At 42.1% G+C, this 25,842-nt stretch overlaps 2 protein-coding genes across 5 annotated transcripts in view; one reads left to right on the forward strand and one right to left on the reverse strand.

The window, feature by feature from the left end:
* The window catches only part of LOC131134665 (kinase suppressor of Ras 1-like), a 39,311-nt gene that overhangs the window by 12,157 nt on the left and 1,312 nt on the right, over positions 1 to 25,842 (reverse strand). Inside the window, exons 3-6 of one of the 4 annotated variants that reach the window (XM_058080170.2) lie at positions 25,393 to 25,474; positions 10,236 to 10,315; positions 3,055 to 3,202; positions 1,223 to 1,505 (exon numbers count right to left, since the gene is read on the reverse strand). In XM_058080170.2, the coding sequence (XP_057936153.2) occupies positions 1,223 to 1,505; positions 3,055 to 3,163 (392 nt within the window). In that variant the 5' untranslated portion in view covers positions 3,164 to 3,202; positions 10,236 to 10,315; positions 25,393 to 25,474. The other 3 variants (XM_058080171.2, XM_058080172.2, XM_058080169.2) reach the window with 3 other exon arrangements.
* LOC131134666 (ATP-binding cassette sub-family G member 4-like) lies at positions 18,468 to 25,775 on the forward strand. The gene is made up of 14 exons (XM_078792607.1): positions 18,468 to 18,715; positions 19,030 to 19,147; positions 19,242 to 19,374; positions 19,500 to 19,550; positions 19,973 to 20,118; positions 20,450 to 20,573; positions 22,353 to 22,467; positions 22,544 to 22,674; positions 22,911 to 23,009; positions 23,096 to 23,264; positions 23,680 to 23,780; positions 23,854 to 24,012; positions 24,078 to 24,196; positions 24,940 to 25,775. The coding sequence occupies exons 1-14, from the start codon at positions 18,475 to 18,477 to the stop codon at positions 25,163 to 25,165; spliced, it is 1,932 nt and encodes a 643-aa protein (XP_078648733.1). The 5' UTR covers positions 18,468 to 18,474; the 3' UTR covers positions 25,166 to 25,775.

Here is a 25,842-nt window from a genome sequence, read left to right on the forward strand (position 1 = left end):
CGGCGCAGGATCGGATATATGGATAGTCCGGTTATATCGGTATTTTTTCCGACTCCCGAGAATATCGATATAACGAGACTTTACTGTACGCGTTGAAAAGAGCAATTTGCATCAGAAAATAAAGACCTCCCAATCACTCCTGTTATTTCCTCTACCTTCCTATCACCAGCTGTCAACTTTTGCTCACATTTGCATCACTTGTTTCACAGTGTTTACTGCACTGAAAGTCAAAGTATACGTATCTGACTACGGAACAATTCCTTTTAGCACAATCCAAAGTGATACCGAACTGCACTACAAATGGCAAATTTACAGCACAGATAATGACCAGTCGGCATCATCTTTGGAGATCATTTCAATTGTGACTATACCACTCGCGTCACAGCAGTCGTGATCCGTGAAAAGGAAAGGAGAGAAAATAACACAGAAAAGGAAGATCTACAACGACATCATCCTTTCACCTGCTCAGTTTGATTGGGAAATCTTCATTTTTACATTGACCTCCTTTTCACTTTCTGTGGAAACCGGTTTTGTGCACGGACTACTTTCTTAAACACCAAAATCCGACAAAGAGTGGGGAAAGTCACAGTTGATGCACTACACTGCTGATGGGCATGTCATCCAACTTCATATCAAAAATCCCAACTATGCCTTGAAAGGAAAACTGTACTTTTTAAAAAGAATCACCCACGATCCTTAAGTGATACATGAACACACGTCTTTCTTTTCTGTGTGTTCTAAAAAGAGAAAAACAGTTAGCTTGAGGAAGCTAACAATGCACATAATGGAACTGACCTATTTTGAGTATTACATATCTGCAGTCTAAAAAACTTGCAATACTTTTAGTTATTTTGATCGTTTTAAACATTACCAGAACTTGAATTCTTGCATTGATTGGTGTCTTATCGCATTGTTTTGGAGTGGCCCCTCAGTAGTGGCGTGAGGCGCTGTGTCTCGTCCAGACAAATAGTCATGTTAGCTTCCAGGAAAACATGTCGCTGTCGCTGGGTCAGTTTTGGAAATAGAACAATGCAATCTGCTAAGCGAGACAATCTGATGACACCAGAAGATATAACACGTCTTGGGGGTCATCACGATGACATCAGGAGAGAGAGAGATGATCAGAAATGGTGGATGAGGATAGATGGATAGCGTTTTTAAGAGGACGCTGCCATCCAACAACAATACAAACATTGGCATAGGTGCAGCACTTCTAACTTACTTGGGCTTTGCAGGCTCCTCAATGCGGTTTGCAAGCTGAGACTCATGACTCTTGCTTCGTGTCAAAGCAATGGAGAAAGGCAGGAGTTGCAACAGTTTCCGGGAAGGTGGCGGAGGTGTATGGACAGTTTTGGCAGACTTTGGCGGTGGCTCCACTGAGAAGGGGTCAACCATTTCCTCAGTAGGTACGTAAGGAGAGTTGTCATCCGAGCTCGGAACCACAGATACGGATATCAAGCGGCCATGGCTGACGGGCTGCTGAGAGTCGAGCCTCACGTCTCCACCTTGGGTTAAAGAAACAAACAGAAGTTATACAATTGTATCCTACACTTAGATTACTAATTGCTCCATTGAATATCCTAATGATACAAATGTTATGTCTGTCCCGGTAACACATTTTACTTGGAGATAATTCTCGATATATTTGACGATATTTTTTGAGACGTATCACGTAGGTTGTCACCTATGCCATTCCAACTGCATTCATTCATTTTCCACTGCTTATATAGAACCAATGCACACAGACAGATGCTGAGTGAACCCTCTTGTCATCCAGCCTGTGTGGCAGAGAGAGGCGAGCAGATCAAACACATGCATACATGCACATATCAAGTCATTGAGAGTATCATAATTATTCATTCATTCATTTTCGACCGCTTATTCTCACCAGGGTCGCGGGGGGTGCTGGACCCTATACCAGCTGTCTTCGGGCAAGAGGCGGGGTACACCCTGGACTGGTGGCCAGCCAATCACAGGGCACATATAGACAAACAACCATTCACACTCACATTCATACCTATGGACAATTTGGAGTGGCCAATTAACCTAGCATGTTTTTGGAATGTGGGAGGAAACCGGAGTACCCGGAGAAAACCCACGCATGCACGGGGAGAACATGTAAACTCCACACAGAGATGGTTGAGGGTGGAATTGAATTCCGGTCTCCTAGCTGTGAGGTCTGCGCGCTAACCACACGACCGCCGTGCAGCCCGGTATCATAATTTTCAACCCGTTAATTCCATTTACAACTTTTTTGTATAATTTGTTAAGAGTAAAAAACACACAAAAAAATGCAAAACAAAAAAAGGCAATCGATCTAAGACATTATTTTTTTTAAGTGTGACCAATTACAGGCGGGCTGTGGGTGGAAAAAAATTAACTATTCCAGTTTTGGAAAGCCAATAAAATACAGCTGGAATAGGTGCAAATTCTGGAAGATCTAGAAAGCGTTGTGTGCGGGTTATTGTGTGTAGCTGCTCTATAGGAGTTCATAACTCAATACAACAGACCCAAAATGAGCTAAATAGGTCTCCTTTAAAAAAACAGACCAATGAGGCAATCTTACTCATATTGTGCAGTGAAGCAAATTAAACACTCCTTTTTTCTCCTGTGACATTAACAAGCTGCCACAACCCCCCCCCCCCAAGCTCACTTGTAAACAAACCTTTTTTGTGTCCTAGTTGTGCCAAATGCTCCACGATGGTACACTAGTACACACAAAAGCTTTATCAGCCACCGCGGTTGCACCTTGCTGGGCTCTATAATCTGATCCGCTTGATAAGAGGTTTTGTCATGATATTTCCTTAGGACTCATCAACGGGTACACTTGGTCACATCCTCATTTATTCCATCCTTCTTACCTCCAGTTGTACACAAACTACACTGAAATTGAAATAAAAAATTTGATGTAAAAATGTTATCAGTATCATATCAGTCTTGAGAAGCAGGAAGTTCCCGTATTGGTTAGGAAAAATAAGTTTCAGTTTCTGATTTATTGGCTGGGAAAAGAAGACTTCCAGCTAAAGTATGAAACCAATCATGGTCTTGGCTCACCTATCTCTGCAGGACTCTTTAGACAGGAGAGGGCAGCAGTGAGGCGAGAGCGATCATCAGAGTTGGATCCCAGACGTTTCATTGTGTCCTCCACCTGACCGATGGGCATCTGCAGCACAGCGTCTACTGAGAGTTTCCTTGCCGCAGCCTGCAGGCCACAAGGAACCAACAATCTCTATTATGGTTTTATTATGTGTTAAAAAGTACACAAAGCACAGAAAAAAGTCAAAGTGCATCAACATACAAACAACCACTCATCCACCGTACAACTCCTACTATAACTCCTAATAAAAATGTTTAATCATTGGAAGACTCTATACTGGTATGTCGCTATATGAAAAATATTGCCAAACCCTCGTGTCAACTATCTTTGAAAAAATCCAACATATTAGACTATAACTTACAACATACCACACCATAACCATAACATATACCAAGTGAAGTCAAAGCTGAATTGAAGGAAACATATTCAGGTATTTCCATAGCTTGTCAAGATTGCCGACATGAAGTCCTCTACACTTCTTTACCTTCGCTGTCAGCCTGGACTGGTACATCATGTCACTTTAAGGAGCACTTTAAGGTTACCGCTCGGACCGCAGCAGAAACTCCGCTGTATTATGAAAATGTAAAAATGCCTAGATAAATGCAGCTTCTGTGTATTTGATGAGTAAAGTACCTTCACTGCTGACAAGATATTTGATGCGGGAAACAGACACGTTACCATCACTCGACCCGGAAATGTAGCTGAAGTAGTAACGCTGCGAGCCAACACTGTGTATTGGAGCAAAGTCAGCAAAACTGACCTCACAGGACACTGGCAGTCCAACTACTATCTTACCAACTCCAGTCACAAATCATCACCTCACTTAACAATACAGCGATTTACCTCTTTTTGCTCAGGATTTGTTCTGTTTTTTATTAGGTTTAGGTGTTTAGGTTGTCCCCATTTGAGTGCTGTTTTGCAGTTTCCATGATTCTGCTGTTTCCATGCATGGTTGGATAATAATAGGAAGGCCTGGGACAAATGCTGACATTATTATGGAGAGTCAATTTACTGTAAATATTCCACAGCGGTGACAGTCCACCACCACCACAGCCAGGACCTCTGCTGCATGTAAATGATCGAGGCAGTGAACCACTACAAAATAAAAATGTGTTTCTTTTAAAATTTTAAAATAATTTCAAGTAATATTCTGTATATGCTATCTAGATATATACAGTAGGCCTGGGCAATATATCTATATATTTTTAAATGTTAAGCACCATATCAAAACAAGCATATGGTTCATATGAATACAGACTGTTTAATGCGGATGGCTCATGTTTCAAGATGGCGCCGCCCAAGTGCAAGCTAGTTATGGCAGCTCCGTGTCTCCTGCGGCGTTTTTAGTCTTTAATCATGCTTTTTTTTTTTATTACTTCCGTAATGTTTTTGTGCCTACCCACCCCTTAAGCAAGTGTGCAGCTATGGATGTTGCATACAGCTTGCACTATTGTTGACACTTGGGAACAGCTGTTAGCTTTGAGTATCCCTTCACTACGCCAAATGATCAGATATCCCCGCGGAGATATTGAGGTGGAGAGGCTGCATAATGGGAGTGAAGAGCGAAAAAGACCGTATAAAGGTTTCTGTATAAAGACGGTATCAACCATGTTAACAGTCTGTCGTCATGGGGAACATGAGAGCGCTAATGATGCTAACCCGGCTGTAGAGATTACAGTGACTGCAGTTTGATTGCACATTAGATTTAACTTTTTATATATTTATTTCAAGATAATGTACTATTTTATTGCTGTGGCTATTGTTCTATAGGATTGTTTACATTTTAATAAAATTTTACACACATATTTGGATATTCTACCTATGAGTTTTGGTCCATATTGCCCAGTCCTAACATACATTCATCATTCATTCATTCATTTTCTACCGCTCTTCCTCACGAGGGTCACGGGGGGTGCTGGAGCCCATCCCAGCTGTCTTCGGGCGAGAGGCGGGGTATCCTAACATACAGTGGTATGAAAATGTTTGGGCACCCCTGTTAGGATTAGCCATTCCAGGTGAATACAGTAAAGTCTGTTATATCGATATCGGTTAAAACGAATTACTACTTATTACGATACTATTTTCATTTCCCGGCAAATTTCTAGTCTTTTATGATATAATTAGCTCTGTTAGTACGATACACGGTTATTATGATAATCCGGTTACTAGGATGCCCTTTTCATCTCCCGCCAGCCAATTTGGTCTGCTTATATCGATACAAAAGCAGCTTAAATCAATCTTTGCTTAAGGATTTCAATACCAAAAAAGAACACGGCGAACGGCTGCTTCCAGTCAACTTTATTTTTCACACTTCCACCACCAGAGTGCAGCACACACAGCGGAAAACACCCGTCCCTCGTGCCTACCCCTCCGGGTGGCAACACCTTCCCTATCGATAGTTCCGGGGTGAATTATGTCCCGGTAACCGGTAATCACTACAGCGTAAGTTTATTTTTATTTACTGTAGTACAAAATGTATTGTAGTACAAAAGCATGCTAGATACGCAATCCATGAACTCAAGGAGAAAATTACATGCCATATCAAAGATCCGCCCACTTTTAATGCAGTTCGGCGCAGGATCGGATATATGGATAGTCCGGTTATATCGGTATTTTTTCCGACTCCCGAGAATATCGATATAACGAGACTTTACTGTATATCATATAGCAGACAACACAGTGATAAATGAGAAGTTTAAAGGATTTACAGAAAGTGTACAATTATTATTTCAACAAAAGTAGGCAGGTACAATATTAGGGATCTGGCTCTGTCCAGTTAAGCACAGTCCATGCTAACAGCAGGCATATTTTGCCAGCAAGCATAAGAAAGACTTTGGCTTGACTCTGCAGCAACAGAGCATACCAACACCCGGGCAGTGCCTGGGCATGTCTCAGGTGTCATTACTTCTCTAACAGTCAGAATGGGAAGAAAGACTAAAAAGGCAAACTACATGGATGAAAACAGCAGCCACTTGTACTAAAAATACCACCTGTTATGTTAATCATTAGTTTGTCACACACACAAAGAGTCTTTCAGGTAAACAGAGGAGGAAAGATGGACTTGGGGGTGTCAGAGTCCACACAAACAGGCGGGCGCTTTTTAGCGTCTGCCTGCAGCAACAAGCAAATAGAAATAGTCTCGACCAAAGACGGGTACGCAAGTGGCAGACAGGTGAACAAACACAACAAGAGTGCCGGGTACAGCACAAGGAAGTACTTTGTTGCCCTTACAGGGGAATAGTAAACATGCAGTAACTTTACCATGTCGGCAGGATGTACAGGAAGTCCGTCGTACTCCAGGTGTTGTAACGCAAGCACACACACCCACACACTCTTATCACGCTCCTGGTTTCTCCTCCCACATTCGCTCCCTCCCAACCTCAGCAAGTCTTTCCAGATTGTTGTTGAGAGTTGAGCAGCTTTGCCTTCCCGGCATTTCAACCGCGCACCGGAGCCTTTGAGGTAGTCGTGGTTCAGTTTGACCGAATTGTTCAAATCTCGAGTTTTTTTACTGAACAGGGACTCGTGGGTATTCGTCTGTTAACTCGTCCACTTATATGCTGTAATTGCGACTAAATAAAAAGGAAAAGCATGTAACGTGGCATTAATTGTGAAACTGTTACTCTAACTGCATTTGTATAGATGTATTAACCCCGTGGAAAAAGCAACACAGTGTCTTCTTGCCTCAAATCAGCTGTCCATTCCACTTCCTCTTCCTGTCTGAGCTACTCGCTCGCTAACGCCGAGCCGAGAACTCAAACCCAATGAGCTCAAGAACCGAGACTCATTCGCTGAGCAGCTTGCAGCCGACAAGTGAATCGTGCACCTGATGTGGGTCCACTGGTTTCGTGAGTCGGAGAAGTGGACTTGTTGCGCATGTGCGAGTTGCTCGGGTGACGTTGACGCTACATTTAGCGCCGAATTATACGTCAACGTCGCCGCCATATTGGGTATGTCAAGCCTGCTGTAAATGTACTTAAAGCGCCTTTTAACAAAGAAATTGAAGTTAAGTTATAAAAGTTGATACATTCACACACGTACTAACATATTTGGGAAATAGTTATAGACACCAATAACAATATATTTGTAAATTATATCTTCTCAGATGGCTAAGACACACAGAATAACTCATATTACAAAGTAGTGCCGAAAAGCTACACACAGTAAAATTGTTGTAAAGTGACAAATAATGTATTTTTTTGCGTCAAAGGGGTATCGTTTAAAATACAGACATATGCTGATTATTATTTGTATTGCTAACATTCATGTTCTTATTTGACAAATACCGTAAATCTGACATTACTTAACATATTCTCAGTAGTTGAAGTGTTTTTTTCACCAAATACAGTCTTAGCTTTAATTACTTGGATGACTAGTTTTTCTTTGACAAACATTGTTCTAAAGTTATAATAACGTTGATAAAGTTGAGATGCGTTTTTCAAAGCAGTTATGTTTGGTTTCCACTACTTTTGGCCAGTCTTATCAATTCCATCAAAATGACCATTCTTTCCCCATTTCTGTCTTTCTTTCAATCCATCCCAATCTTCATTCCATGTCTTTTTGGACACATTCGGTTATATCTTCCTATGTATAGCATTCCAGGTTGAATGAGATCCATCTCCAAAACCCTAAAGAAGAGGGAGGGATGGCGCTGCCTGGTGTTCACTGGTGGTGCTAGGCAGCCGATACTCAATGGGTTTCATTGGATAGGGACTTCCAATTCGGATAAACAAGCACATGATAATCCATTGGTCTGGCATTCGTTCAGGATGTGGGCCCAGTTAAGGAGGCACTTCCCAGATAAGCATTTCTTCCATCTTTTCCAACCCTCTCTGCTGGACGTTCACTTCATTTCAGCAACTAACGGAAAAATACCATCTTTCAAATTCCCATCTTTTTAGGTACTTCCAGGTGAGACCCTCCGTTTATAGTCAGTTACCAAACTTCCATGAGCCTCCTGGTGTGAACATTGTTGATGCACGTCTTGACTTGCAACCATCAGTGAGGGGTTCATCTCTACTATTTGTACCAAACTGCTAGGCATACAACAGATCTGAGTATGCCTTTGACAGGGGACATGCGGCATATAACCTTTAACCTCTATTCATGCCCGTCATTGTCTGTTACGATTTAAAATTGTCTAAAACCAAACTAGCTTGCATAAACCCAGAGGCGTATCCCCGTGGTGCCAGATGTAAGCGGGAGGACGCTGCAGTCATTCATGTCCGAGTTTGGAGAAGAAGTCCATTTAGATCTGCAACCCAAGAGGCAGGGCACACCCTGGACTGGTGGCCAGCCAATCACAGGGCACATATAGACAAACAACCATTCACACTCACATTCATACCTATGGACAATTTGGAGTCGCCAATTAACCTAGCATGTTTTTGGAATGTGGGAGGAAACCGGAGTACCCGGAGAAAACCCACGCATGCATGGGGAGAACATGCAAACTCCACACAGAGATGGCCGTGGCATTGAACTCGGGTCTCCTAGCTATGAGGTCTGCGCGCTAACCACTATTAACCTAGCATGTTTTTTGGAATGTGGGAGGAAACCGGAGTACCCGGAGAAAACCTGGAGAACATGCAAACTCCACACAGAGATGGCCGAGGGTGGAATCGAACCCTGGTCCTCCTAGCTGTGAGGTCTGTGCGCTAACCACTCGCCCGCCGTGCCGCCTGTGTAGTTTCATAACTGCAAATTTACGTCGAATTATACTGTCCTCCCAGTTTGGGATTTCTGTCTCTTATGGCTTACCTTCTGGGCCTTTTGGTTGTTTTTTTAGTGTTTTGTTCGTGTCCTCTTGTTAAGACTTCCTTTAAACATTGTGTACACTTATAATGATACAATAATACAAATATCTCAGAACAGAAAGCTAAGTGTTCATTGTACATACACTTCATGTTACGTACATCCAGATAGCATTTGCTATCAAACATTACAGATGTACAAGAAGTGAAAATGATGATGCCAAAGACAATGCAGCCCAAGTCAAGGAAACATATTCTAAAGGTTTCAGCAATGGGCACATTTTCCATTTCATCATGAAATAATATTTTAATTTAATATTTTAAGAAGCTGATGTGTAGAAAACACACATTTCTGTAGTTGAGTTCCTGACACAACAATTGATTGTTTTTCTACATAACGAGTGAAGGGAAACTTTTGTTATCGACTTCGGCATCCTGTCCCTCAGGTAGTTTATCCATAATCAAAATGGTAAAGATGAAAGCTGCATGTCCCTCCATCAGGAGGGGATTAATGTCAGCTGACTGATGTCATGTGACTTCTACAAAGCTTTGCGCGATCAACCCAAATTACCAACGATCAACGTAGTGGGCATCCTTGATTTCGAGCATTAAGCTAGTTTTCCTCCAGCCTGCTTTTGCCTGACCTTTGTATGATTTATGGAACAAAGAAAAGAGGGATTATTTATTTATTTAACCAATCTTTGCACTTAGTATTAGTATTAGGTAGTACATTTTGTATATTGTTTTTGTTACATACATTTGAAACATGATACTTGAGCAACATGTATTTAAGTTCTGCAAATATGCATTACACTCAATAACTACTTTATTGCTGTAGTGACACCAAGCCACGCCACACCAACAAGCTACTGGACTAGCCGGCTAGCGAAAGGTAACGCTACATATTGGAGCTGCTGCCACTGCTGCTGTCTTTTTGTTATGGATGCAAGGTGTGGCGTTGGTTTCTATGTGGCTATGGGCTGTGTCCCATGACGTGCATCAACCTGCTGCCTTCTTTTAGCTGTTTTTATAGCTTTAGAACACACAGAAAAGAGAAAGACGCCTGTTCATGTCCCAGGGCCAGATTCCACAAAAAGTGGCGTTTTCGCGATCAAATATGTTGTAAAGTAGGTACTCTATGAGGCCAATGATGACATGCAGTTGAAGGCTTGGTTTTACTGCATTCCATACGGAAAAAGGTGACTTTACAAATAGAAATAAAAGATCTAATTGACATGACACATGCTGTTAGCTTGCTAATAAGATCCAATCACTCTCTTTACGCCCACAATTGCGGAAAGCCTAAAAAAAAGCTGACATGGTTCGAAATGAGGATGACAGAAAAGAAAAGAACGGGAACTACACGTAAGAAACGTATGTCCTACCTCAGTTTGCTAGAAGCTGCTTCATGGAGGCTGAGGTCAGTCCAGGTCTGGAGTTGGTACTTTCCACCTGCCGTTCCTTCCTTAAGCACACAGGAAAGTCAAAAACCTGTAGCACAACTTCAATCTTCTGTCCTTGTGTGCTCTGTTATTTCAAAGACTGCTGAGCTCTCCATGCAAGTGTGTGCCTGTGGGTATATTTGACAAGTGTGTGTGTGTGTTGGTATGTGAAAAGTGTGGTTTGGGTGTGTATAAATAGTGTACAGGGCAGGGACAGAGGCTTGTAGAGCAGCTGACTCAACACATTCTAGTTTGGTTGACTGCTCATCACAGAGAAAGCTGGTGAAGATGTTCCAAACTCTGCCATACGTATACACACTACATCACACCTTAGCGCTCTACATCACACCCTGACACCGTAACACTACATCACACCTTAACACACTACATTACACCCCGATACTGTAACACTACACTACATCATAACACGCTACATCACCCAATTTGGACAATTTGGAGTCACCAAGTCACTGTTGACTGTTGACTGTTGAAGTCATGATCAGAGTGATGGCCTGGGGGATGAAAGTGTCTCTGTGCCTGATACGGTTTTGGTGTACGGTGCTCTGTAGCGCCTACCTAAAAGGTGGGGTTCGAACAGTTTGTGTCCGGGGTGTGAGATAGCATTGATGTTCTCTGCCCACTTCCTGACCAGAAGATCAGCTCCAATACCTTTTTCTGCTGACTTCATGGTCCTTTGTAATCTGATGTCCCGTTTGGTTGCAGATCCAAGAATTCACATTCGCCATGGTTGCTACGGCGCCATCTTTCCACCGACTGAAAGCTTTTCCAGCATCCTCCAGGTCCTTGCTCTGAGAATTCAAGGTGATGCAGGAAGTAGTGGAGTCCCATGTTGACTGCATCATCCACTGACCTGTTTGCTCTGTAAACTGCAGGGGGTCCAGCAGAGGGCCTGAGATGTCATTCGGGTGGCCCAATGCCAATCAATACAATAACACTTTATGCACAACAGAACATGGTTTGGATTGGTGGTCAGCCAATGGCAGGGCACATATCGACAATGAAAGGTAAATATAATGATTGTTAAAATAAAGTTCAATATAGTTTTATTCATGGTTCAAATTTGGAACATTTTCAACACAGCGTTGAGAAGCGACCAAAATCCAAGGGTCAAATCTACGTCATAATCCGACGGTCAATAAACGTTGTGTTTGCGTTACTCAACGTCATGACCTAATTCAACCTGTTTTCAACGTTGTTTCAATGTCGTGTTCCCGCTCGAATGAGTAATTACCATAGTCATTACTTTTAAGTACTGTATTTTTGTATTATTGTACCTGTAATAAACAATAAACAATACCTGCTCACACTGAGTGGGGCCCTGGCACCTTCTGCTGGCTTGCAGTGGCTGAATGTACCTCCATGACCAGCCTTGTTTCTTCAGTTTCCTGTTGATTTCAATACCTGGTATAACTAAAAGTAGCTTTATTGGGACAAACACGATGATAACTAAAAGATGTCATACGAGTTTCATTTTCGGACAGTACAATGCTATAGCTATTGATGTATTGTTTCCTTATCATAAAACCATGGAAGTTGCAACTCTTAATTGAAACTCTTATGAGCTATTTTTGTTATCGTCCTCTAGAATGTCCAAACAAATGAATATTTTGTTTTACCAGGCATTAAAATCCATCTGTAAACTGAAGAAACAAGGGTAGTCAAATAATTGTTTTCATCTTTCTATTGCTTCATAATGGACTTCAGGCCATTGGAGTGGATTTGCTAAGCAGCGGATGTGAACCAACACCAAGCACTTCGAAAGGTCCAGAACATTATAATGAAAACAAACGTATCTGCTTAATTTCCCAACAATGTGGTAATTCTATGATCATCGATTCATTTTCAAATGCAACATTGAGAAAGATCATGTAATATCGTCAAATGAAGATCAGGGGGCTGCAATACGTATTATGGGACTCAGTCGCTTTCTTGTGGTTCTTAGGTGGAACTACAGCATTAATGCAACACGTTCTGCTCATTGCAACATTTCCAGTGTCTCTAATCTGTGCACACCGAGCACTTCAAGGGAGATGCACGTCACATTTACTGACAGGTCATCATTCATGAGTAAAAGCACAAACAATCTAACACTTCACAGTGATGAGCATCAGCATCACATGGAAGTATCATCTTGCTATGAGCGCTGGCCCATGAATGCACCATGAATTACTTAATGCCGTGTCTCCTTCCTTCTTCCAATATGCTAATTGTTTTTCATTTTTATTCACGCACACTTATGACAGGATAGGTGATTTGATTGGAATCTGTTGGTCATAAAAAACATGTTTGATTACAGAACCATTTTGTGAAATAATAACAGTGAAATCATTCATAAATAAGTACATCCAATGCTATGTAAAGTACAGTACTGTCCTTGCATGTTCAGACCAAATAGAGTGCATTTTCTCACTTTGCCCATAACAAGACACAGCATCACCGAACCACAATGCAAACGTGTGAACGCCACTAAAGCCACTTTGAATGGAAGCTCCGGAACCTTCAATTGGCTTGCAGTGGCTGAGCCTTTAAGCCATAATAAAAACATACATCCATTTCCCAAATATTCTGCCACCACCAAGTCATTTTCATGTGATCATGATATCATAACAGTGATATGCAAAACATATGCTGGGCTTTTGTCGCCATCTTGTGTTCTTTACCTGTAACTACAGTTTTAATGCACTGTATTCTTCTCACTGCAACTTTATTTGCTGTTAAAACATATGTACCCAAAATTTAAAAATAATGTGTAGGCCTGTCACAATAACACATTTTGCTGATTGATAATTGTGCTATTGATTATCGACCAATATTAGATAACATTATCATGTTATTATCATTGAAAGGCCATTGTGTCATTACACATTTGAGCCACTAGATGGTAGTCAAGTGTAGAAGTTGAGGATATTTACTACCTCCTCTGTCTGCATAAAAACATTGTTAGGAACACACTGTGGTACTATACCCTCGTTACCATCGATTGGACAGAATTGTACTGGAGAAGGTCATTTGTTGCTGCAAAAATGGCAAAAAGAAAGGCAATTTCACAAAATTAACAATGGAAGAAACAGAACATCCTAATGTTTCAAAATGCAACTTTTTCCTCCAGAGAATGTAGTGCATGTATGTAAATATGTGCATGTGTGTAATATGTGTATATATATGTATATAGCGATGTATCGATTAAAATATTTCATCGTGATTAATTGCATTTTTTTTTGTCCATGAATAACTAAGAATTAATCACATTTAATCACAGATAGAAATATGTTTTTACCTATAACAAGAAGGGGAAATCTCTTTATGGTAAATGATTTGGTGTATAATGATAATTACATCAAATTTTATGTAAAAGGATATCAATTTGGGAACTATGGACCGTTATTTAAAACAATACAGTCAGCAAGCATATTTTTGTATTACTATTTTTCTTTATTATTAGCATATTAGCTCTTAAACTTGCCCACAAACGTTCAGCAAATACAAAATGTGAGCGAGTGAGACCTCTCACACTGACACAAACATTCATTATTTTCTACCGCTTATCCTTATGAGGGTGCTGGAGCCTATCCCATCTGTCTACATGCCATTTGGTCCTTGTCCAACCGGGCAGGAGCCTGGTTAACATTCTCAGCATTAAATCGAGCTTGTTCCCGGGAATGCTGGCCTCCGCCAAGTCTGCCCTATGTCACTGATTCTGTTCATAATTTCCATGGACAGAATTTCTAGTCAAGTAGTACAGAAAATGGGTGGATATATTTCTTGAATAAATCATCATCATATAATAAATCATCCACGCGATGTTGCCAACCATGTGCTTCCTAGACACCCCAACATTAACCATCCCAACGTGGTGTCTGTGGCAGATGAAGGTGAAGAAGTCGATGCCCTGGTAGGGGCTGTGAAAATGCCTCCATGGGGACAATCACACCTTTGTTAGCCACCCAGTTGTGCTGACTCATAAGGTGCTGCTATGAAGATTCTATGCTAGTTACCTGACATGGTACCTGTGCTGTGGTTACCCCCCCTCATTCAAGTCACAGGATCTGACCGAGATACATCTCTCTCTCATATTTTGCTGGATGAAAGATACAGACACAGCCTCGATATCGATATTGTCGTTCTCTCAATCCCAGAACATTGTTCTCCCATCCACTCTGGCGACACCCCGCCCCCTCCTATGCTGATGCTCCCTGGGGAGGGGGGGGGGGGGGTGTTGGTAGGCATGGTGGTGGGTGCTCTAGTTTGGATCTCCCCAGCCTTTTCCCCAGTCGCAGCAGGCTCTGACGGCATCGCTTCATACTGCACCACGTAAGCTCGTCTTTATCATTTTCCCAAGTTGAACAGTAGAAAAGTAGTGAGTTTTGGATGGTTCATTGAAATCAAAAGAATACTGATACTTATTAGCTTCCAACAGAGCAAGCGAGGATATCTGTCCAGTTCAACTAAATGGTAGTTTAGTTGACTTTATTCATCATTCATTGACTTTAATATAATTAGTGAGCAACTATCGTTCATTCACGTGTTAACCAACTTTAGGAATGTATTTTTTCTTTACAAACACGTTTGTTCCTAATCCACTCCACACCTTCAATTAAAAAGCTTAGCCTGCAGTAATGACAGCAATAGTAATATAAATACTGTATAATTGTAGCTTTATACAGGAAAATGGAGAAGGAAATACACATATGTAAATATGTATTTGTTCCATCGGTTGCCTTACATCAAGTGACCATATCTCCCCAGGTAGGAGATATTCTAAGTGACTTCAAGATGCCTGCTTTGGTTTTGGTTTTTGTACACCACACATTTGGGTGATTCACTTTTGGTTAAAGGTTTTGGCTCAGATTGGACCTTGGTTAGTTAATTAAAAGTTAGTTAAAAGTTAGTTACATGTAAATGTAACCAGTTAAAAGTCAAAATGTAAAAATGTGAATGTAACTAACCTTGCCATTACTGTCCGTGCATTTTAGTTTTAGAATTACAAGTTAATTAAATATTAATTATTTTTAATATATATTGTTGGTTGTCTGGAATAGTTTAATTGGCCATAATTTGCAAAGAAAAAAAATGCCTCAGTTTTTGTACATTTTGGTTTTTAATTGTTAATTAATGATTAATTAATTGCCCTAATATATGTACAACATTTTATATAATATATATAATAATAAAATACATACAACTTTCCCTGTTGATTTTTTAGGCCATGTCTCAAACGGCCATTTCAAGAATTCCTGTCCATTTTGCCACAAAAAGATTCTGTCAGGGTGTCAGGAGTGCATCCTCCTGTGATGATATCGGCGACTTGGCTCAAGAGTTTTCGACTTGTCAAGAAGGGGTTTCTAAGGGGTGATCTTCTACAAGATACCCAACCCCCAGAGCGTTGTTGTTGTCATCCTTCAGTCGGTCGGGGAGCACAAAAGTTCCTACTGGCTTGGGGTTGTCGTTATACAGGTTCCTCCCACTTTGACCCGATCGTACCGAAAGCTTGAGAAAAAATCTCCCAGCCTGGAGGATCCTCTCAACCACCTGGGTCATTAAGTTCTTCAAGGTGGTTGTGAGAGGTAAGATTGTCATCAGAAACCTATGTTCCTCCTGCATTTGGGAGAAGATGTTTAACTTTGAAGACTCGTGCATTGCTACCTGAGCGATACATCCATCTGGTTTTATGAGTGGATTTTCTGCATGTGGATTTCCCAATTCCATTAAATCTGTTAGGGTTAGACTTTTTCGATGTTCCTAATGAGCTCAATGACTTTTCTTGGATTGTTTTCCTTAATAGGAGTGGGACCCAATCCTTGTAGTTCTCTCAGGATCTCAACAACAATGTTTGTTTTGTTCATTTAAAAAACAAACAAACATGGAGACAGACATTTCATCCAAGAGCTTTTGTTAGTGCCCCCTGAAAAGAACCGTAATTGAAACGAGGAATTGCAATCGGAACCAGAATAGTGACAACACTTCGGCTAATGCCAGGTGTTTTCCAAGGAATACATGATGCCTTCATAAAAAGCTTTGTGCATTGAAAATGGATGTGGACCAGTGTGTTGACCGTGGTGTTGATTGAAATTAGTCTTGAAAATGTGTTTAGAGCTTAGTTGTTATTATTAAGGGCATGTACTTGGTCAGAAGCACTACAAAAGTAGTGCCAAGTAGAGCCAACACCGAGCCAACACCGAGCCAATCCCAAGCCAACACCGAGCCAGCCTGTTCGATCCACACCCATACATGCCAATCTTTCCCTACCACTAACTTGTACTCCTCGGTTAAACAGGGTATATGCCATGGTAGGCTGTTTCCTCGGTTCATATTTAATGTGGCTGTAATTGAGGTGACAACCACTTGAGGTGAAACCAAGGTAGTATGATCCTGGGTCACTGAGTTCTTCCCTCCTCTCCCACCCACACGGGCCATCGCTTTCATCCAGCGGACTTTACACTCGTGACCTGTTGGCAGACATACTGTATGAAATGTGTCTTTCCAATTCCTTGCCTGCACACTTCAGTTTCGTACCGTGCAGACTGTGATGTGGACGGCAGGTGAAAGAGTACAAATTTCCCATACATTACTTTGGCTCGCTCGTGTACGGTACATCAGTGAAGATTTTTCCCAAGGAGGTAACTGCAGGCCCTCCTGCTCCCAACAGATTAACAAAGTTGATTTTAATCCTTGTGGGGATTAACAACCCCCCTGAAAGATTAAACAAGACCTCTGTCTCAAAGAGGACAAATGACTGTACCACCTCAGACTTGGGAACCGCTTACACAATGGTCTTCATAAAACTTGGAGATTTTGATTGTCATCAAGGGTCTGACGACACATTTTCTTTCTTAAAGCCTTTTCAGGAGGGTGAAATAGGATTCTGGGTGACCATAGTCTTCTCCATCAGGGCTGCTCAGACCTTTTCAGCCTGCAAGCTACTTTTAAAATGACCACGTCCCAAAGATATACCGCCTACTGTAAACATAAAATACTGTATATTTAGAAATACATACTTGTGTAACATATTTACTATATTTATACATATGAGTACTTATGTACATTGTACATGTACATCAGGGGTGCACACACTATTTCAGCATGCAAGCTCAGAGTCAAGATGATCACTTATGATAAAACATATAATATACCGTATATCAAACTGGTAAACGTTGAAACCACAATACTTTTGGTTTGTTTCTTTTGGGTTTTTTCCTGATTATGGAGTCCGCCACAGCGGATCTTTTTGATCCGCATCCCAATTTTTGGCTTGAGCCCTTTAAATTCCAGACGCCCTTCCTGACGAATACCGATGATATTAGTAGGGACGGTCCCATCAGGGTTTTATGCTGCCGATACCGATCCCAACAATCTATCAGTGAAAGCAGCCGATACCAATATGGATCCCATAGATACAGTGTAAATGTTTAAATGTACTACTGGCTATATTAGGTTTCTTCTTGTGAGAGCTACTTTTACAACATGAAAATGGCCAAGAGCTACTCATTTTGGTAACATTTATTTCTGTAGCTTATTTCAAGCCAAACAAAGCAAATATGCTTGTTATGTTTATCACTTCTGCTGGGTCCCTCCAGTCGCATCCGCTGCAGATGCTTCTGTGGTCGGAGAGGAGAAAAAATTACAGCATTCGTCTGTCAGCAAGGCACCACTGCTGAAATTTGTGTGCATACGCTTACTCGTCACGGTGTACGCGAGCTATGCTATGTAGATATAGAGGTAAGCATCTTACCACTCACATGATTCATCCATAATCACATTAATAAAGACAAAAGTTGCGTCTCCGTGTGGAGACTGAAATGTCTGCTCAGATGCAGTGTAGTAGCAGCCAATCAGGAGGGGTGCTTATTGTCAGCTGACTGGTGTCATATGACAGCTACAAAGTCACGTTTAGGTGATCGACCCAAGCTACTTTTGCGATTGACCGGTATTTTGCAATCAATGTGACGGCACCCTGTTGTGCGTCATCCTAACCCAAGCATACACACCTACGTAATTATTAAGATGATCTGCTTCAACTTGGGTAAATTAGGAATATTTGGCATTGAACCTCATTAGAAAATAATGGGAGCTGACCTTGAAACTCCTGTACTGTCAGTCCACAGTGGAGAAACTCTCCATAACGATCTGTCACCATCATTCTTCTCACAGACAGAGAACAGGCATGGAAAATAAGGCCTTGGAACCCGACTCTGTGAGTATTCCCATGGCGGACAGTTTCAGGTGTAACGGGGCTGGTCAGACAGCCCAGCCTCGGCGACAGGAGGTTTACACGCAGAAGAAAATGGAGAACAGGACCACAGAGGCACAGCGCTTCACCCACCTCCCCAAACGCTCATCGGTAGACCTTGAGTTCATTGACATCTCTTACACCATTCAAGATGGTCCATGCTGGAGGGGGAGAGGTAATGCACACCCATGTAACCCATCTTTCAGTTGTTCTTGCATGGGGGTGTGTGATCAGACCAGTCACCAATGGCAAAAATCTAATTAATAATTCAATCTAATATTTTCACTGATATTGGTTCAACTATGGGCTGCACGGCGGTCTAGTGGCTAGCGCGCAGACCTTACAGCTTGGAGACCCAAGTTCAATAAGGCTTTGATTGGCTAATGCTGTCACACTGTCCGCCCCTCACACTATGACTTGACCGAAGGAAAAGATGTTTTGCATACCATATACAGTGTGTGTGCTGCTTGTCTCCTATGTTATTTGTAGGAGTCAAAGCCTTATTGAAAAGCCTCTCTGGAAAATTCTGCAGTCGGGAGCTTGTTGCAATCATGGGGCCCTCAGGTGCTGGGAAATCTACCTTAATGAACATTTTGGCGGGATACAGGTGTGTAACCTTGCATGTAGATCATACCTACGCAGTTTCAATGTAGCTTTGGATCACTTGATGCCCAGAATAAATATATCCTTTCTTTTTATAGGGGAACGGGAATCAAGGGGCAGATCCTTGTAAATGGGAAGCCCAGGGATCTCAGGACATTTAGGAAAATGTCTTGCTATATCATGCAGCAAGACTTGCTGCTGCCACAGCTCACAGCACGGGAAGCCATGATGGTAAACTCACAGATGATTTCTAAATGCGTTCAAGGGTGTATTTGCTGACAGAGAATTCAAATGTTATTTAACGGTTATGCTAATTATCTCTGGTTCCTCTTTCTGTCATTTGCTTTGTGTTACAGGTGTCTGCCAATTTGAAGCTCAACGAGACTATGGATGTGAAAAAACAACTGGTAAATCATATGCCGCTAGAGCAAACACGAGTTGGGATATCGGTTGGCCAAAACGACAGTGATTGGCCAAAATGTGGAAATTATTGCATCCATTGTTGTGATCCTGAGCATAACTATAATGTTTTCAATTCAAATGCTTTAACAGCTTTAAAAATGTTTCATTGTTTAGCCCAAACATTTTAGTCATGTGTAAAAACAGCCCAAACTTTTTATGAGCATCTCAATTAACCACAAATTTTTGCCATTTGCTGGAGCGTAACTGCTGCGAAAAGCAAGGATCTGTCCTTTCCTTTACCAAGGTCCCACCCCCCCACACTGACATTTTGATGTTTGAGCATGGAAGGCATGACTACAAAGTCTGAGAGTTGATGGTTATCCCCAAATTCACATCGGTCCCTCTTGATGTCCTTCTGTCCCTGTAGGTGAACGAGATTCTGATTGCCTTGGGACTTCTTGACTGTGCTCATACTCGTACTGACTCACTGTCGGGGGGTCAATGCAAAAGGCTCAGCATTGCCCTTGAACTGGTCAACAATCCACCAATTATGTTCTTCGATGAACCCACCAGGTGAGCCAGATACTCATGGATGGTTGATGGTTTAGTTCTCTTAGACATGCTTAATGGATGACATTTAAACCAAGCGACATGAGACAGAGCAATCTCATATGTCTCTGTCAAAGTTAATCAGCACACATATCAGTCAGCCAATCCACAGGATATCGGCTGAGACCGGTTCCACTTTATAATCTCCATAAAGAACAAATCGTCAAAGTAGAAAAAAGCAGACGTGACCTGTCAGTCACTGAATCACCCACTGGATTGCTCAGGGTTAAACCTGTTTCTGTTCACATTCATTCTCCGGTGGTCTTCCAGCTCGCCTCTTTTGTTTTCTCTGCAGTGGCTTGGACAGTGCGTCCTGTCATCAGGTGGTCTCCCTAATGCGTTCTCTTGCGCTTGGAGAACGGACTATCATCTGCACCATCCACCAGCCAAGTGCCAAACTGTTTGAGATGTTTGACAAGGTGTGCCTTAATCACGCTTGTATGCTTTGTTGCTCTGCGTGTGTTTCTCTTTCCTCCAAGAACGTAGGAAGAGGGTTCATTCACTCACTTTGTGCATTCAGCAACTTGGCTGAAAGGTAGGGGGGTGGTGGAAATTTTTTTCTATCCAGCAATGGCCTTCTCACCATATACACCAAGCCTTTCCATCCACGGTAACACTGTATGCCACTCCACTTCTGTTACCCCGGACTGACAAGCTCCACATTTAAGCTCCACATTTAAGACCACCAGGACATGCGGGTATGCGGCCATCTGCTACCAAGCTTCACTCTCTTCTTGCGGGTTTCTAAAATCTCTACCTCATCCTCCGTGATGTGACGTGAGTAAAATGTCGACAACAACGAGGCCGTATACCATGCTGAGTTAACTCGGCGACAGTTAAGTCGTCTGACTTAACCGTGGTTCCAGCACATAGAAGCCCAGTTCCGACTGCGAGGAATAACAAAGGAAGTGACAAAGTATTTCCACATATTGACCTCACTGAATGCTTCAACAACGGCCAGAGCAATGGTGCTATTGGAGGATCGTCCGGCTGCCGGCAAGTACAGCACACTCAAGATGTTCCTGTGTGACTGTTAGAGCTGTCATAAATAGACAAAGCAGACCGCTTGCTGGACATTGGACATGGAGATGGCAAGCCTGATAATTTGATGGAGAAAATGCTGGCTGTGCTTGGCTGTGGACACGCCATTCCTCTTTTGCGCACATCTTTCTCGGTCAGCTTCCGGCATCGGTGCGTACCGCGCTAACCAGTTTTCCCCTATACTGGACCAAAGTGCATACAATTCTACACAAGTTCCCAAGCGTTACTTACTTAACCGTTTAAAGCCAATGTGAACGTCACACTGTCAACAGCCTTAACGTTAGCGAGCTAATGCTAACAGAGGCAACTGGAGTAAATAGCAACTAAATGCAGCCCAACGGAATCAGCTCACGGTCAAACCCAGCTATTACTGATAGTTGAAAACAGCATCTGAAACCCAGTTGAGGTGAAAGGTAGTGTGTTTACAAAGCAAAATACGGATGCTAACTAACTAAGTTGAGCCTCCTCCGTTGCTGTGAGGGGCAAGCAGACTGCTCTGTGTCGCTCTGTCCCCGCCCCCGACTGTTGAACACCAGTCACCATTAACATGATGATCCGGGCGTGTACTGCAGTCTCACTAAGAAGCCCAGCTTTCTCATAGGATGTTTTCATTGTTCCCCAATACTAATATTTTAAACAAATCTTATTTTGAGCTCATACAAATAAACAAAAACATGTTGGTGACAGTATAGTTTTAAATAATGGCCCATAGTTCCCAAATTGATATCCTTTTACACAATAACACATTAATAACACTGCCATCTTAACTTGTGAATGTGGTGTGTAGTTTCTGTCGGTGGAGCTTTTGTTTTGTTTCTATGACTTATGTAAGTCTGTGTAGCTAAGATAAGATTAGATATGCCTTCATTAGTCCACAAGGGGACACTTCAGAGTATAGTACACAGTACACTGTATTGAAACCGGCCTTCATCTGCCTGGCCCTGTACCTTTTTTACGTATTTATCTCATTCTTCCAACCTGTTTCTAACCCTGGGATTACTTTGGTCTGTATTGTCCACCCTGTTTAACTCCAGTCCTCATGATATACTCTCATTTGTCTTTCATTTTGTCTCTATGATGTGACAAAAATGTCCCCTATTGTAGATGTGTTCTTATGTTTTAAAGCTCAGTGTGATTCATGGACTTATCCTACACAGCTCTACATCCTGGGACAGGGTCAGTGTATCTACAAAGGCACCATCCCCTACCTCATCCCCTATTTGAAGGGACTGGGACTTTACTGTCCAACCTACCACAACCCCGCAGACTTCAGTACGTGTACTAAAGTTTAAGATCAGCATCATCTGTACCTTCCCAGTAAGTGTAGCTCTTTCTGATTCTTATTCAGTCATTGAAGTGGCATCAGGCGAGTATGGAGACTTCAACCCTGTTTTATTGGAGGCGGTCCAAGGTGGAATGTGTGCATTCGATGAGAAGAAGAACCGCTGTGATAACAACGGCACAACAAAGCACCCAAAGGTAGGAAGTAAAGATGTAGATGCTACACACGATGGAGATTGGCAAGTAGACGCTACACACAGAGAAGATGAGGTAGCGATATCGCTTGTCATATTTTGGTGTCATAGGCAGTGGAGGGACAGTGTTACTGACCTCATCTGTCTCTTACGATAAAACATATAACATATATAACGTTAAGCCTACGAGAAGAGACGAGAGAATGTGCAATGAAAGCACTGGCTCTGTTTTATGTGCAGGATGCTGGACACCTGGACAATCGTACCTTTTCCACAAGCACACGGACACAGTTCTGCATCCTCTTCAAGAGAACTTTCATCACTATTTGCCGAGACCAGGTAGGTTGCTACATGACCAGAAGGATACGGTCATCCTAAAGATGAGGTTGGAAACTGGAGGTTGACTGCCTTTTCTTTGGCGTCAGGTGTTGACCCATCTCAGACTGATGTCCCACATCTCCATCGGTGTGCTGATAGGCTTGCTGTACCTGAACATCGGGAATGATGCCGGCAAGGTGTTGAACAACACGGGATTTCTTTTCTTCTCAATGCTCTTCCTCATGTTTGGTGCGCTCATGCCAACCGTGTTGACCTGTGAGTATGACAAATGACCACAGACTGACCCTCCGACCCCTCCCTGCGGCTTGGTGCCTTTGTCCAATGCATATTTTGGTCACGGTCTGCCCTCTGCATCCCTGCCCATCAGTCAGACGCGCATGTCAATTGTCTTACAAAGCTTATACCTGAGTCACACTGGAGGCAAAATGATCTAGAATGTCGTCTGAATGATTTTTTAAATTATTCTTGGATGTTTTAAGTTCATTCTAAAAATTGGAAAAGTCAGAGCCCATCTTGTCACCAGCCCAAATGTTGCTAAAAATGTTCAAGGTGGATTTGAAGCGGAAACTGTAGCAGAACTCTCCTGAATATCAGGGATCTACTGTTGTTTTTGATAACTTGAACTGTTTTGGCTTTGGGTAGACTGATCAGTGTGAATGTTAAACTTCAGTTCCCCTGGAAATGTCCGTGTTTCTGAGGGAGCATCTGAACTACTGGTACAGCCTGAAGGCGTACTATCTGGCCAAGACCATGGCTGATATTCCATTCCAGGTTTGTCCACACAAGTTGCAGCAGACAGAGACGGGAAGTAAAAATAAAAGAGTTAATGAAGGTGTTCTTTCAGGTGATCTGCCCCATTATGTACTGCAGCATAGTGTACTGGATGACAGAGCAGCCTCCGGAAGCCAGCCGCTACCTCCTCTTCCTTGCACTGTGTATCTGCACTTCTCTTGTAGCGCAGTCACTCGGCCTGCTAGTTGGCGCCGCCTCCACCTCACTGCAGGTACTGCACTTGTCCAAAAATATGTCTTGGGAATGTCTGAAAGTGTCCCGTGTACCTGCCTACAGGTGGCCACCTTTGTTGGACCGGTCACAGCTATCCCTGTGCTGCTGTTCTCTGGATTCTTCATCAACTTTGACACAATTCCAAAGTATCTGCAGTGGATCTCTTATGTGTCTTATGTCAGGTCTGTATTCTAACAAGATGCCATGTGATGCCAGGTTTCTAGTGCTTCACGGCTAGAAGGGATTCAAACTTGCATGATGGCACTACACCCCCACAGCATCGTTGTAAAGCAGTGGCCATCAGAGTAAATGTAGTGGAACCCGTTTGTCGATGCACAGTGGACGGGCTGATTGACATCGACATAAGCGGTGTCGACATAATCGTTAATCATTATACAGCAGTGCCTTGGTTAACTTCATGAATTGGTTACAGTAGGTCCAACTCAAACCAAAATGGACTCTAACCGAAGCAAATTTTGCCTTTACATGCAGAAAATCATGCAAAAATAATGACAGAAAATGGACAAGTGAACATTTAACGTCACTTTTACTTAGTTTTGTTGTTCCTTGATTTTTAATAATCAAAGGGCTTTCCTCTGCACCTGTTTTGTGCTTCATTTGTTTGATTTTTTAAATTACGGCTACTATATGGGCTAACGGGACTGAAAATGTGACTATAGGGGTGTTATTTCATGTCTAGAGGGCTCTAATAATGTAAAAATAACTATTTAGTAGTTGGGGGATGGGTATTCTAGGCTCGAAGTACTAAAATATTCCATTCCGCGTTTCAAACCAGTTAACTGCTATTAAGTGTAATGTCGCTGTTGTGTTAGAAAAATGGACCTGTAAGAAAATAGCATGTTTTAGTGGCCAGATAATAAGAAACAAACGGTCGTGGGGTGATCATTTGCCATGTCGTCCCCAGGTATGGTTTTGAAGGAGTGATTGTGTCCATCTACGGGATGAATCGTTCAGCGCTGGAGTGTCCGGGCAAGGCGTGTCGTTTCCAACAGCCTGAAGAGGTTCTTCACTTATTGGACATAGGAGACGCAAAACTCCACATGGATTTCATCGTTCTCTTCATTTTCTTCCTAGTCTTACGACTGGCCACCTACCTTATCCTCCGCTATAAAATCAAGGCCGAGCGGTAGCTCCGACTTGTCTCCAAGAAGGTTTGCCATGCCATTCCATCCTTTTCCACTTCACTGTATACGTTGCTGCTAAAACCAAGCCTCTACTGATACCATCCTTTACACCGAAGGTGGCAGCTGTATTTCAGTATTCACCAGCTTTACCTCAACATATGAGCCTTCTAGCAGCATGTAAGACCAAAACATATCTCAAACACACTGAGTCCCTGAGGAAAATGCTAACTAACCTTCAGGCCTGGACAAGCCAAATAACAGCATCGTCATGGTGATGATCATCCTGGTTTGGTACATCAGGGGTCTTCAATGTTTCTGTTGGTATCAGATGGCATCATTTAAAAAAAAGATAATATGAGGAATATTAGTAAATATTTAGGTAAATATGATTCTTTTTCACCAATGGTGCACAAATGCTCAGGCAGTCATGTTTGGTGCTAACCTTCAGCTTTGAGGATACCTGCACTTGGTACCGACATAAGTAGTATTTTTCAGTGAAGTGTCATTTTTACTCAAAATAGTATTTAGATGTGTAGTGTGTGTACTGTATGTACATTTTGTATCCTGACTGTACAGCACAAGTATTACAAATAGAAAATCCAATAAATCATCTGACAAATGCAATTGGATATTTCCCATAATTTATGTCCAATGGAAATGATTCCATCCTGAAGGAGCAATGA

This window comes from Doryrhamphus excisus, linkage group LG8 (assembly GCF_037039965.1).
Source record: "Doryrhamphus excisus strain RoL-2023G ecotype Guam linkage group LG8, RoL_Dexc_Guam_v1.1, whole genome shotgun sequence".
Lineage (NCBI taxonomy): Eukaryota > Metazoa > Chordata > Actinopteri > Syngnathiformes > Syngnathidae > Doryrhamphus > Doryrhamphus excisus.

Bases quoted from the DNA above. Each gene is read 5' to 3' on its own strand.
- LOC131134666 (XM_078792607.1), top strand. From the start codon at position 18,475: ATGGAAAATAAGGCCTTGGAACCCGACTCTGTGAGTATTCCCATGGCG. The intron at 19,375-19,499 runs GTAAACTCACAG...TTTGTGTTACAG, and splicing joins CAGCACGGGAAGCCATGATG to GTGTCTGCCAATTTGAAGCT. The intron at 19,551-19,972 runs GTAAATCATATG...CTGTCCCTGTAG, and splicing joins TGGATGTGAAAAAACAACTG to GTGAACGAGATTCTGATTGC.